General features: G+C 39.1%; 1 protein-coding gene across 1 annotated transcript in view; it reads left to right on the top strand.

The window, feature by feature from the left end:
- Positions 1–14,649, top strand: part of Cwf19l2 (CWF19-like 2, cell cycle control (S. pombe)) — a 102,269-nt gene extending 87,620 nt beyond the window's left edge. The window contains exons 17-19 of the mRNA XM_005378021.2: positions 3,410–3,511; positions 6,347–6,535; positions 6,639–14,649. Coding sequence (XP_005378078.1) covers positions 3,410–3,511; positions 6,347–6,490 — 246 coding nt within the window. The 3' untranslated portion in view covers positions 6,491–6,535; positions 6,639–14,649. The remainder of the gene's footprint in view (positions 1–3,409; positions 3,512–6,346; positions 6,536–6,638) is intronic.
- Positions 14,650–14,884: the final 235 nt, after the last annotated feature.

Here is a 14,884-nt window from a genome sequence, read left to right as displayed (position 1 = left end):
CGATCAACAAATTTGTGAAAATCTGACTAAAAACACAATAAAATAAACGTACAGAGAAAAGCAATAAACATTAAAAAGTGCACAATTACAAACGGTTTTGAGCTTTTATTTTTAATAGTCCATGTTTGCCGTGTATGCAGTTTGCGTTCCTCGTGTGGAGTTGGACTTGTGTGGAATCTTAATTGCTTTTTCATGCCCTTTCCCTCTCCTTTCTCTCTCCTCTCTCCGCCTCTGGATTCCCTTTTCATTTGAGAAAGAAAGCTCTGTCTTCCTGCTTCCTATTACCTAGTTTTTGTTTTGCTTTTTGCTTGTAATTTGGGATTCTCTCAAGAATGAATGACAGTGTTATGTCCAGCATTAAAATATTTCAAAGCTAGGAACCATTGCCTTTCCTACGGCAACATGCAGGCTTTTACCTGAGATGATTTGAGAATCGCAGCAGGTGGAAGAAGGGCCAGAAGACCTCTTGAGGTGCTTTTCAGCTTCAGGGCTTTATAATTACAGTACATGGATAGAACTGCGAAGCGAACGTCAGTGTGACAGTAATTCCAAAGGAGGTCACTTTGTAGGTTAACAAGCTTTCTAGTGTCTTTTAAAAACTGATGCCTGTTTCTGAACTTGAAATGAACAACTGAGTTATTTTAACATTTTCTGAAAAAGCCTCATTATCCTTCTTTTAAAAGTATGTCCTTAGTAATTTTCATAAAATTCTTTTGTCTGCTTCATTGAGAGTATGGTGAGGTTTTTTTTTCCGCACTGTGCTAATTCCTCACTTATAATAGAGATTCACATGTTTGCGGTTCATTTTGATTTTTTTGAATTCATGTTTTTCTTTGTTGTGTGTATATAAGGGTCCCCTTTTTGTTTATTTTCTTTGAGTCTTTTAATTTCTTACAGTGTCGTGTGAAGCGCATGGAAAAAGATGAAGGAAGCAGATCTAAACGCTCAGATGCAGAGGAATTGCATGATAATAACTTACCAAAAAATGATCATTTTCACAAGGCTGTTTTGTGGAGATTTCATGAGAAATTTCCTCAACTTTTAAAAATGTTAAGATTAATTGTGTGGGAAACTGTGGTAATTTTAAAAGTTCAACATTTAGACACTGATTTTTTTAATTAAGGAAAATACTTCGCAAGGAAAATTCGAGTTTAGCTGAACCCTTGAAACTCAAGAATATTTAAAAGAAGTCGGGAGTTACAGCTGGAATGAAAGGAGAAGATTGGGATATTACTGTTTTTGTACCACAAATAAATGTTTTTGCTGTCATTCTGTCGCTACCTTTAGAGGAGCACCGCAGTTCCAGCTTTTCCCTGTGGTGGCCCGTTTAGTAAAAGGAGAGCTCTAACTGTCCACATGCCCTTTGATACCAGAGCCTGGCTGTGCTTACCGGCAACAGCTCTTCTAGGCTCTACCTTTCGTATTCTGCAAGCTTGCCAGACAGCTGTCTTCATGACAATAGCTGGGTATTCAGTGTACTAGCTTTGCATATACGCCATGCGTTGTTGAGTCTTGATATGTGTATTAGTTTCTTATTGCTGGAGTAACAAATTACCCTAAATGTAATGGCTTAAAACATTTACTGTCTTACCTTTCTGGAGATCACAAGTACGAGATGGGTTTCATGGGGCTAAAATCAGTGTGTCAGTAGACCTGTGTTCCTTCTGGACGCTTCTGGAGTCAAGGCTTTCTCCTGCAGAAAGATTTGATTCCCTTGCCTTCCCTAGTCGCTAGAAGCTATCCATGTTCCATGGCTTGTGGTCCCTTCTTTCATCTTCACAGTGGAGAGTGTAGTATCTCCCAGTTGTTCTCTTACTGAGCCTTCTGTCCTTTATGAGAATCCTTGTGATTCATTGAGCTTATGTGTATGGCACCAGATCACCTTCTCATATCAAGATCCTTAGCTTATTCATGCATGTAAAGTCCCTTTTGCCACACAAGGTAATGTACTCATAACATATATGGGACTAGGGCACTGACATATTTAGGGGTCCGTTATCCTGCCTGTCCCAGCATGATACAAGCAAAAGGCAATGGTGCTATCACTGCATTTCTTCCTCAAATGATTCCCCCCTCTCACAGGACCATACTTTAGTAGATGTGGTTCCATGACATCTCTTTAGCCATTGGGATTCATGCTTTACACCTGGTTATTTAGATCAGCTGTCAAAAATACTCTAATAGAGCCTTTTAAAAATTGCTTTTTATTGAGCAAGCTTATGTGGGCGATAGAAATGAAATTAGTAATCTGTATGCTAAGAATTGGGCTGGGCACTTTACATGCATTGTCCTATTTGACCCTCACGGCAACCCTCTGACATTGCGTATTTCTCATGAGACTCAGATGTTAAATAAGTTTCCTGAGGTGAGAAACAGATACAACCCATTTCCCTACATTTTATGTTTTATCATACTTTATAAACTGATTTTCATTCGCTTTTTTCCTGTGCTATGAACGACTCTGGTAATCTCACTTATATTTGCTTTGTAATGTTTCGAGGTGACTACTGTTTCCGTTGTACTGTGCTGTTTCCTTTTGCATTGTGCTGCCCGAGGGTGCAACGCAAACTTCGTGTAGTTAAGTAGGAGTATGTGGCTCAGCATCGCAAAGAAATAAATGTTGATTGTGTGTGAGGGGCTTTGAGGGGGGAAATGTTAGTATAAATGGACCCTGGTGGCATAATTTCCAGTGACCATAGTGGGGCTTGCAAGGAAAAATGTGGAAGGGCACAAATTTACCTAATTGAGAGAGAAGGCAAGAAATTATGTCCGTTTCCAGTTTTCTACTGAAGATATATTTTAAAATACTTGGGGTATGTGTGTGTGTGTGTGTGTGTGTGTGTGTGTGTGTGTGTGTAAAGAGAGAGGGGAGAAAGCGGTACAGGGTGATAGAGCATCCTAGAGGCATTTTGAAATTAGGTTGATGAACTGAGTGTGGTTATCCCGCCCTCACCAGTTATAAAGAGTTAGGATTGTTCTTGGCTCTCTTGGATAAGTGTGTCATAATAAAAACACTAGGAGTATTGCAAAGGAAACGTAAAGTACATGGCCAGGCCCCTGTTCTTGTTCTTTGTTATATGTAAAATACGGGAAAGCATACCCTTACTTTGTATTTGTGTAGTCTTGAACACTATTCTGTGTTTATATGAAAGTACTTGTTTTTCCCTCCCAGGACAGAAACTTAATTGGTTTTGATTATAATTGTCTGATATGATTTAGAACTCTCTCACTAAAAAGCTATCGAAGTGAAATCTTTTATTTAGAAAGTTAGGCATTGCTTAGGTATCTCTAGAATTGGAGCTTCCTTGTATACATCCGTCTTAATTACTATCATGTCAGAAAGCAGGAAGAGGGATTAAGCATGATTTCATGCAGTCTTTACATGTCTTTTAATTTGTTGTCTGTTTAGGTGCCCAGAGGCTTACCTTACTTTTCGGTGGACTTTGGCCTTCAAGGAGGATTTGCCCATGTCATTGAAGATGAGCACAAATTCCCTCATTACTTTGGAAAGGTATATTCACAAATTTGATAAAATCCTAAGAGTTAGTAGTTTGGTAATGACATTTCTTGTTTGTTTTTAAGACGGTCTTGCTCTGTATTCAGGCTGGCCTCAAACTCGCAGTAGTGTGTCTGCCTCAGCCTTCTGAGTGCTGGGATTGTACATGTGCACTGTCTTGTTTTGTTTTGTTTTGTTTCTTTGTTTGTTTTTCTTCTGGTACCAGGAATTGAACTCACGACCTTGCGCTTGCCAGGCAGGCGCTTTGCCCCTGAGCTAAATCCCCAGCCCCCGGTGTGCACTGTCATGCCTGCCTGGTAATCACATTTTTTTTGAATGAAAATCAAAACCTTGACTGTACTGTACAGTGAGATATATGAGTACGGCTCCACTGAATTGTTAGATTAAGCATCTGGAAAATGTTAACAAATATTTAAAAAAACACTTGTAATAGAGTCAGAAAAATTCTTTTGGAAGGAAATATTCCTTAAGTGTCAACAGCACCTGTAACATTAGTTTCCTTTTGGAGTCAGTCGGTCTTAGCCTGAGGATGATGAAAATCGCTAACGTTTAGGCAGGGCTTGCCATGGGTCAGCTGCTGTTCTGAGTACTCATTCAGTGCCCGCACAGTAACTCTAGTGTTGATATTACAGCTTTCATTCAAAGATGGGGAAACAGCTACAGAGTAATTACTAACTTGCCCCGGGTCATGTGCTAAGTGACAGAGCCAGCGGTACCTATGGTCATGGTCAAACTAGAGAACAAAATTACCTCACCTCTTCATGTACAGTTAGGCAAGGTGTAATCCAGAATATAAATCATTTCACACACATAGTTCCTGGGCAGGTAGTAGAGGCCAGAAGTTTTGATTGCTAGTACTTTCTCTCAGAGATTGCCCTCTTAGGGTAGAGTCCTTAAAGGTCCGCTGAGCAATAAATTAATGTCAGGAATGGACTGAAGTTAATGTAGCAGCTGAAACAGCCAAAGGAAGGCTAAGCAATGATAACTCCAGCAGTGGCCTTTTAATCTAATCTTTGAATCTTTGAATCAGGTCTTTTTGATGACATCATCTCTCTCAGTAGAGGGGCCTTGATGAACTCTGCTGAGTGTTCCCTTTGCCCCAGTGTGCTTCCTCCACCCTGCACGAGACCATCTTATACAGTGAATAGGGACGTCAAGAACTGCGCAGGTTTTGACACAGTACTTACTATGATGTGGTCCTTAATAGTTAACAAGATTCCAAAATCACGTACATCTTTGAATTGTTTGATATATCATAGGAACTTGTGTTAGACGTTTTCAGAATCAGTCTCAAAGTAGAAATTTATTTTGTTTTCCCTGCTGTGAAAAGTCCTATTGTTATTCCGTAGAGCCTTGAAACTAAAGCATCTATAAATTTGGATACATTAAAAAATTTTTGAGTCTAGTAAAGAGGTAAATTATCCATTTTTTACTCATTGAAATTCAGTTGCGATTACTGCTCTTCAAACATTACACCTATATTAGGGATTATATGATACTGACCACTTTGTTTGTAACTGTATTGTTTGTACTGTTCTTTTGCTAGTTTGTAAATGGTTGTCTGTTTGTTAATGTTTTCCTTCTTTTATTTTTAAAATTTAAAAAAAAGATTAAAAGGAACATTTAGCATTGTACCATTGAAGCATTTTCTTTAGAATTTATTTTCTATTGGCTAGGCCTTCTATTACTTTTATTTGGATCAAGAAACTTTTACATTAAATGTAAATTTGTACCATTTCTCTTGATCTTGTTTTATACAATTACTATCTCTTTTGGCCCTTTATTCCTTCTCCTAATGGTAGGGAATCTTCTCTTTGTCTTGAATATTTTCCTGATTTATCCATAAAATAGAATTGTTTCCCACCACAGCTTCATATTCTTTTATAAGCTCTCGGAGGACAAGGTAGCTGTGTATTAGTTACCCTTGTATTCCCTGCAGCATGGCATTTACATGTGGATAGTAAGCCCTCTTGGTATGTTTACTCAGATGAGGAGCCAGTATTTTAGAGAGAGATACGTTATTTGTGTAAGAGCTCACTGCACAGTCCAGCAGGACCACACTGAGTGTGCAGAATGTGGTGACCCTTGTCTGCTGCTGCCTGCCATACTTGCCGCAGTTAGCAGCTGCTTTTCCGGTAAGAATTGCAGGTCTCCCCCATATCTTTCTGTACATGGACACTCACATGCACACATTTGATTAATTTCTGTGGCAGAGGGTCATGAAAGAGGTATTCTAGAATAATAAGCAGAGAATGCAAAAGCCATTCCTTTTAGAGCTTGCGAATGTGACCTCTTCAGTGAAAGTGATTTAGTTTTAAATTGTAGATTTACTTTGATTAATATTAAAATATGACTTTGCTTCCTGAAAAGAAACTCTAGCTAATATTGGAAGAAACTCGTTTGTGAGGGTGACAGCAGCAGAGAGAACATCACCCTGAGATTCGGCTGCAGTTGCACAGCGAAGTTAGCTGATAAAGTTGATTAACTTTTCTCCAAACTCTTTACCAGAGCAACTAATATGGACCAAATTAATTAAATTCCACCTTTTCTTCTTCCCCTTGGCTACCACCTGGTAGATGTGTTTAGCACAAAATGGGCAATTTGCTTAACAGACACAGTTAGGACTCTGAAGAATTACAGGGCTTACAAAGTTGGAATTACTTGAAAACAAAAAAAATTTTTTACCAGAAACTAGTATTTATGTAATATGTGAACATTGTTATGATGAGTTACTTAATGTTATATTTCATAGAAGAATAAATAGTTTTATTCCTGGTTTCCTTATTATTTGTACACACATATGTTTGTATTTTTCTCATTCTTTAAAAGGAAATCATTGGTGGGATGTTGGATCTAGAGCCAAGACTTTGGCGGAAGGGCATCCGCGAAAGCTTTGAGGACCAGAGGAAGAAAGCCCTGCAGTTTGCTCAGTGGTGGAAACCCTATGACTTCACCAAAAGTAAAACATGTTGACACTCACCTCTCTCTTTTAATTTGCTCTTCAGATATTCTTTTTAAATTTCCCCTGCGGGGCTGGGGATTTAGGTCAGCGGCACAGCACCTGCCTGGCAAGTGCAAGGTCGTGAGTTTGATTTCTGGTACCGGGGAAAAAAATAAATAAATTTCCCCTGCATCTCACTACAGAGTTGAGCCTCAGGTCATAGGGAAAAGGAACACCAGCAGGCTGCTCTGGCTCTCTGCCGCCTGTGCACTGTGTATTGTGTTGTTCTTTTCCCTCACCTTCGGAGACTTCATTTTAGTAACCGTGGAGTAACAGCAAATTTACTGGATGAGCTGCTTGCATTCCTGTCTGTACTACGTCTTGGTGCTCTGACTAAGTCAGTCTACAGAAGGGTTTTCTGAGAGGCTAGCTGGGAAACCTAGCAAATCCTTGGTTTAGAGGAAATTGGGCCTGCTTCAGGGTAATTACGTTTATTGCGTGGCTTCCTTGTATTTTTTAGAATAAGTTGATATATTCAGTAATAATTGAATTCATTTTAAAAGAATTGTATATAAGAGTTCTTAATTTTCTACCAGTAGCATATAGTATCACCATGTATAATATTTCCTTTGTTAAAGAAATGTCCCAAGAAAATTAAAGAATTAAATGGTAATGACAATATGACATAGTCACAATTCAAATTTATTTGTATTTCTGGGGTTTCATGTAGTCTTTGAGCTTTGGGATTTTAAAAACAATTGTTCTGCATAACACAATTTACAGGTGTTTGGGGGTTTGTTTGAAAGTTAAAATTTGTAGCCAAATCATTGTTATGGGTTTATATGGGTTATTTTAAAATCTTAAATAATGAGAGTATTCCACATGTCAGGAGCATGTTCTCTGTCTTGACCACTGCTTGATTTATTTATTTTCACTTTTTAAAAATTGTTCATACACAGTGATGGTTTAGTTTGGCAGATTTGTACATTTTCATCTCTCCTAACGTCCCCGCCCGTCTACCCTGTTTGACTTCAGGTGCTTAATTTTTGTTATTCTCAGTACTTGGTGTTGGGAGAAAGCCCTATCCTTAAAAAATATGGCTATAATGTAAGCGTGTGCCTGCTTGTTTTTCTTGATGTGGAAGATACTGCTGTGGTAACTCTTTTTCAGCGCATTAGTTGTTAGGAAGCTACACGGAAACATTTTGTCATGAAATGTTGTCTTAGGGTCAGGGTGAAGCATATTCCAGAGTAACTCATAATTCTAAACATTTATTTTTAATATCAATATCTCATATTCTTACTATGTTAAAAAAGAAATGTTTTTATTTCATAAATAAACTAAGTCAAAGTTTAATGGTTTTTGATTTTTCAGTGTTTATGCATAGCGTTTGTGTATATTTGAGTGTGTGTACACTGGCATCATGTAGACGCCTGACAGTGTTGTGTTTACTGATGTTATGGAACTCTTGGCTTCCTTCCAGTGTCTTAAAGGAATCTGTAACATGTACTTACTTAGTAAGTTAAGAAAACATTTGATTATAGAGCATTATGGTGCATGCTGACAGTGAAAAAGTAAAAGTACTGTTTTGATCTTAATTTTATATTTTAGTAGAGAAAGAGACATGTCCATAGTTATAGTGTAATATAATACAGTCTTTCTAAATTTTTAGAATTAATACATATTTGGGATACTTAATGAATATATTCTTCGGGGAGTATTGCTACATGTACACACTGCATCTTGATCCTTTTTTTAATGTAAGATATGTGCCAGGCATATTTGTGTCCCATGCTAACAGCCTGTTTTAAATGTTCTTTCATCATCAACTGATGACCTTCCCATATTACTCAGAGACTAGAAGCAAATAGCAGGGAATTTCTGCCACACCTGTCAGTGCACCTGCATTTATACCCATGTGCTCTACTTTTCCCTTGCTAACTATAGATAAATTATTTTGTTGTTCTTATTGCCCCCATTCTTTCTATGTTATTGCTTCCTTCTTATTAGGTTATTAGCATACAAAAACACTCGTATATTAACAACAAACCTGCATTGTCTTCCTCCGTAGCCATTTTTCCAGTTGACAACCAAACTCGTTTCTAATATGTGTTTCCTTTCCTTCATCTTCCTGTTCTCAGTGGTTAGGCCTCATCCTTGTGCCTCCTATGGCACCTTTGAGGTGAATGTCGTCATTGGCCTTTCACATTGGCCAGTTCAGTGCTCAGCGCTCATCTTACTGAACCCGCCAACATGTAACTGGCACACTTGTTCACTTCTTCCTTCTGAAATGCTTTCTTTAATTTGCTTCTTATTTATCTTTTTTCCTAACTAGCTGCTTTCTCCTAGTCTCCTCTGTGGGGTTCTTCTTCATATATTCAAGCCTTAAATGCTAAACTGACCATTGTTAAAATTTATTTATTTTACTATATTCTTAAGGTAATTTCATTGAAATGGCCTTAGATAACACTTTTAAGTTGACTCATTTATTCAAAACGTGCTTGAGGATCTTCAGTATGCTTGTCACTGCTCCACGTGCAGGGGATGCCTTAGTGGATAAACTGAAGTCATTATCTTTGGGAAGTTACACTGTATGAGGAAAAGACAGTAAATAGACAAAATAAACAGATTGTCTAGAAAATGGCAGAGCGATGCATACTGGGGAAGAAGAAAAAGTAGAGCAGGCCTAGAAACATGTCTTGCAAATTTACATTCTCTCTCTGGATCTTGTCCCAGAATTTATTTGTCTAAAACCAACCTGACAGTTCTACTACATCTCACCTGTTATCTCTCATAGGCACATCCAAACTGAGCTGATTTTCTTCGTCTTCCAATTATTTATTGGTGTATAACAAGTTTTTCTACAATTTAATGGCTTGTAGTATTAACCACTTTCTTTGACTTTATGGTTTTGTAGGTCAGACAGTTTGATCAGGGCTCAGCTGGACGATTTGCCTTTTTCATGATGTCAGAGACCTTGACTAAAGAGATTCAAACATCCTGAGGTAACTGGAGCTGTAGGTCGAGGGCTTCTGTTTATTCTTGTGGTATATCCTGGGTCTGTGGTACTCAAAATGGCTCCTTTACTTACGCGTCTAGTGCCAGGGCTAGGACGGCTAAAATGGCTAGGGACTTGTGGGAATCCTAGAGCAGCAATTTCAGAGTAGTTGGACTTGCCGTTTGGCTGTATCTTCCCTCAGAACAACTCTTCCAAAGGACATTTCCAGGAAATAATGGATAGAACGTGCCAATCTCATAGGACTTGGGCCCTGATATTGGTACAACTTCATTTTTGGTGCATTCTCTTTGTCAAAGTTGTCTCAGATTCCACCCACATTCAAGAAGAAGGATCATAATCTTACTTTTTGATTAGAGAAATGTGAAATAATTTCTGTTTCTAATGCATTACAGTCTACCATCTGTGCAGAAATTTATGTTCTTCCCCCATGAAAAATATATTCAGATCATTCTAAGAAAGCCTCACATCATTAGGGCTTTAGGCTTAGGTTTGAGGTTCAGGGACTCATCCAAATCATGTTCAGATGGTGTTGAAACTGTTCAAGAGTTTTTCCATTTGGTCTGAAGATCCGTGTTCTTAAAGGGACACATAATCCATACCCTACCGCACACATGCACCTGTGTGTATGATAGAGAAACGTACATTAATTGCAGTGGACACAATCTCTGAGAAGGAAGAAAAGCAGTCACTGTTTACTAAGTCTAAACTTCAACAAATGTTGCCAGTTTTTTTGGTTAAGAGCCTCAGTCCTGCTTCTTGAGAAGATTCTGTAGCTCTTTCTTGTCTGCCCTGGGTGTAGTCCTGTCAACCTTTCTTTTTCATAAGAAGTAACTTGAAAATGACGCTTCCAGAAAAGATAGAGTGACCACATTACCCTTCTGTCTAAAACAACCAACAGATAGATACTTTGAGAATCACACAACAAAGTATAGCAGTCCCTAAGAGATGCGAAGCAGTGAGATGAGCCCTAAAGTGGCTCTGTTGTAGAATTTTGAGAGAATTTCTGCGCTGCAGTACAAGGGAATCTAGGCACAGCCTATTGTGCTACCCACGCTGAGGAAATGCAGCTTTGAGCCGGATTGTGCATGCCTGTGAGAAAGCTGCCCAAAGCCAGGGAAAGATTGCCGTGTCCACAAGAATGTACAATTCTATGACTGATTGGGAATTGGGTAGAGTACATAGAATGGTAGTGTCAATTGGAATAATTTCCTCAGTAGTGTAGAATAATTATCCCAAGGCTGAGCACTGGTCTGGTCTTGATAAAACAAATCTTAAAAGTAAGAAGCAAAAGAAGCAAACTTTTCCAAGTAACTTTAATTGCATTCTGGAACAAAGCTTTAAAATATTTATAGGGATAAAAATAGGTCCTGTAGTCACCTTGTTAAAATGTGTGTTAGCCAATAAAAGATCAGACATGCAGAGCAGCACTGAAATGGTAACTACACGAGTAAATATGTCAGTATTTTTCTTCTGAATTTATTTAAAAGATATTTTATTGTTTAAGAATAATTAAAAGTAAATCACAAAAAGAACACAAAGGTAGGAACGGGAAATGGAAGTGTACTACTATGAGATTGTTATACATTATTTGAAATGGTTCAACTTGAATGTGGACTTTCATACATTAAAAACATAATTAACTCTGAAGGAGACCATAAGAAAATGAAGATTTATAGTTACTAAGAGGATAAAAATGGGGTAAAATATAAGTCTGCACAGCGTCAGAGAAAGAGGAAAGGGGCAAGTACAGAGTGAACACGTGGAAAGGAAGTAGGAAAATTATAAATCTAAGTCTGGAGTATCAGTGACATTACTTCTCTGTTGCCGCGTAGCACCTCACCACAAGCCAGCAGCTTAAAGGAGCATGGATTTGTGATCTCACAGCTGTAGCGGGCTAGGAACAGGGACAGTTTAGCAGTGTCCTCAGTTCAGGAGACCTCAGGGCTGCAGTCCGGGTGTCAGACAGGACAGGATGTCCGTCTGGAAGCTGAACTTGGGAAAGCTCCACCTCCATACTCTCTGGTTATTTCAGCTTTCGGAACCTGGCAACTAGTACTGAAAATGCTAGGTTTTCCCCACGCTGTTTGCCAGAGGCTGTACTTGGCTCCTAGAGGACACTAGCAGTTCTTTACTGTGTGTTGTTACCCAATATGATCCCTTGCTGCTTCACAACGAACAGGAGGGAAGATCTCTCAACATGGCCACTAAAGTCTTAACGTAACCATGAAATGATTTGTGGCAAACCACATGAGCCTTCTTACTGTTGTCACGTGTTAGTTAGAAGTCTGTCGTGGGTTCTCCACACACATGAGAATGGGACCACACAAAGATGAAGATCAGGATCAGAACGTAAAAGAGACTATGAGAGTCTGTCCACCAGTATTTTAAGCAGTCTCCGGGAATGATGTCACCAAGATGGCTGAGTAGGAAATAGCCTTAGTCACTCCATAAAGAACAAATATAGACAGCTATCCACGATCCAGAATATCCCTGGCAGGGCTCATTGGCTCATTTAGGAATATGACACAGCTCAGATGGAACAAAAAAATGGAGCCTATCCACATAGAAAACATCGCTGTTGAAGCTGGCATACCAGATACGCCAGGAGACCATTACGAATACAGAAGAAATGCAGAGGGTATTACTAGCTATATAGTGGGAATAATGGTCCTGAAAGGCCAGCTCGGTAGAGAGCACTGACATCTTTTCCACTGAGAAAACCAACAGCAGTCCCTACCTGGGAACCCGGAGAGGCAAATGCAGTTGCACACTTCCTTCCTCCCCAGGAGCCCGCTGCTGTGCAGTGCCAGTACTGGAGCTGCCACCTCTTCTACACTGTGCGTGCCTGACCTCCACGTTGTGGCTGCTCTGAAAGTGCCCACATTTTAGAGTCTTGACTCTTGTGAGAGTGTGCACACCCACGTTTTATAGCAGAGCCACTGGTCCACCGAGATAGATAACATCCAGGAGGACCCTCAAAGTTTTTCCGTGCAAGTCTATTCTGGATAGCAGCTTAGTTGCCATAGTAGGTAGCATGTGTCCTTACCCAGGCGCCGCTGACCTTGTGCATGCCTGCGCTTCTGTCTGATGCGTCCCAACTCTCTGGCTGTTTCACGGGTACCTATGCCTCATACTCTTTTACGAACATAGAGAGGATGCACTTGTGCTTCAGGTCCTGGAGCTGAAATCCTTACCCGCTGCCCACATTTCAGGCCTTCGCTCCAGGGATGCTCCACAGGTACTGCTCACCAGCCATGTATGCCTCTGCCACCACGAGCAGGCCTGCAGTCAGACACAGAGCGAGGAGGCGTCCCTCAACCCGACTTTTCCAGTGGCAGAAGGAGATGATCCTGCCATCCCAAAGACTCCAGCTGTCCTTGTTTCCTGCTGTGGACATCCACAGCATCAGCCACTGATGAACCCTGGAACCTTTGTCAACATCGATGCTGACAGATACACTCAGAGACTGTGCAACTGTGTCTCCCCTGGTGCCAGAACCGTTGCACCAGCCAGCCAGCACCCGCACCTCCTTCTTTCATAAAGGAAGGCATTTCTCACCACACGCACAGACTTCATAACCCAGTGAGAAACCTGAAAATACAAGAAGACACACGACCACTGAAAAACTAATAATTTAAAGAAATGTAGATAATGAACTACATTACAAAGAATTCAAAGTAGCCATTTTAAGGATGCTTAATGAACTTAAGGAAAATACAGAAAATCAATACAACAAAATCACAAAAAGAATTAGCAAAGTGAGAAGTTGAACATATGAAAAAAAAGCTGGATAATAAAATGAATGAAATTTTAAAAGATAGCATTAACCTAAGAATCAAGCAGAAATAAGCATGTGTGAGTGTGAAGACATGATTTGAAAATATACAGCCAGAAAAGCAAAAATAGAGTGAAAAAGAATGAAGATTTCCTGTGGTACTTGTGGGACAGCATCAAGACTGCTAAAATTACTAAGAGTTCAAGAGAGAAGGGTAAGAGGAAGAGTAGGACCGAAACTAGAAAGTAAAGCTTCCAAATCTGGAAGGATGTATAAATACCTAGGCATAGGAAGGCCCAATGTGTGCAGTTAGAATCAGTCCCAAATGACTACACCAAGATTCAAAAACTCAAAAGACCAAAAGAGGATCTTGACAGCATCAAGAGAAAAGAAGCATACCACATAAAAGGGGATACCATTTGGCTATCAGATTTCTCAGCACAAACATTACAAGGCAGAAGAGAGTAGGATGGTACATTCAAAGTGGTGAAGGATAAAAACAAAAACTACCAACCAAGAATACTTTACTGAGCAAAACTGTTCTATACCTAAGTGCAAAAATAGAAGTGTTTGAACTGAAAAATGCTAATTAGTAAAATGAAAACTTATGAAATTATAAAAGTGCATATTCAAACTCAGAATAGCCAAATACTGCAGGAATGGTATGTAAATCACTTAGGAGGGTTAAAAGAGAAAAACTACTAAAATAATAGATACAATAATTTCTTAAGGAATGTGCAGTATAAAAAATGTCAAAAATGTGATATGTGTGTCAGTAAAAGTGTAATTTAAAAAATACCAGCTTAAAGTAACCTGTTATAACTACCAGATGTTTCACATAAACCTTATTGTAGCCATAAAACAAAACAGATAGGACATGCACAAAAGTTAAAAAGTAAGGAATCAATCTATACTACTGGAGAAAGTTAGCTAACTGTGAAGACCGTAAAAGAGGACTAAAGGAACAACGTATTTACAAAACAACTGGAAAAGTATTTGCAGATTGGCAGTAGTCTTTACCTATCAATAATCACATTGACTGTAATTGGACTAAATTCTGTAGTAAAAGACCATAGTTGAATCGATTCAAAAAGACCCAACTGTGTACTGCCTATGAGAGATTCATTTCGCCTTCAAGATTGAAGATGAAGGAATGGAACACGTATCCCATACAAATAGAAATCAAGACCATCAGAGTAGCTATGCTTATATCAGACAAAAGAGATTTTAAATGAAAGTCAACAACAAAAAAAATCAAAACTGTAAAAAGAGACTTAAGTCAGTGTGTAATGATAAAGGCATCAGTTCATCAGGAAGAGGTTTGGAGGGGGCTGGGGATTTAGCTCAGTGGCACAGTGCCTGCCTGGCAAGTGCGAGGTCATGAGTTCAATTCCCGGTACCGGAAAACAAACAAACAAACAAACAAAAAAACCCAAACAAACAAAGAAGAGGTTTGGAGCACCTAAATAAAGCAAGTAGTAATAAAAAGGAGAAACAGCACACTACGCTAATAGTAAGGTATTTCAATATTCTGCTTTCAACAATAGATCATGCAGACAGAAAATCAATTAGGAAAACTTGGAATTGAACTACTCTTTAGAACAAATCGACCTAACAGATGCATACAGAACA

This window comes from Chinchilla lanigera, unplaced genomic scaffold (genome assembly GCF_000276665.1).
Source record: "Chinchilla lanigera isolate Chin_1 unplaced genomic scaffold, ChiLan1.0 scaffold00011, whole genome shotgun sequence".
Lineage (NCBI taxonomy): Eukaryota > Metazoa > Chordata > Mammalia > Rodentia > Chinchillidae > Chinchilla > Chinchilla lanigera.
Note: the sequence above shows the minus strand (reverse complement) of the source record. Positions and strands in the feature narration are given on the sequence as shown.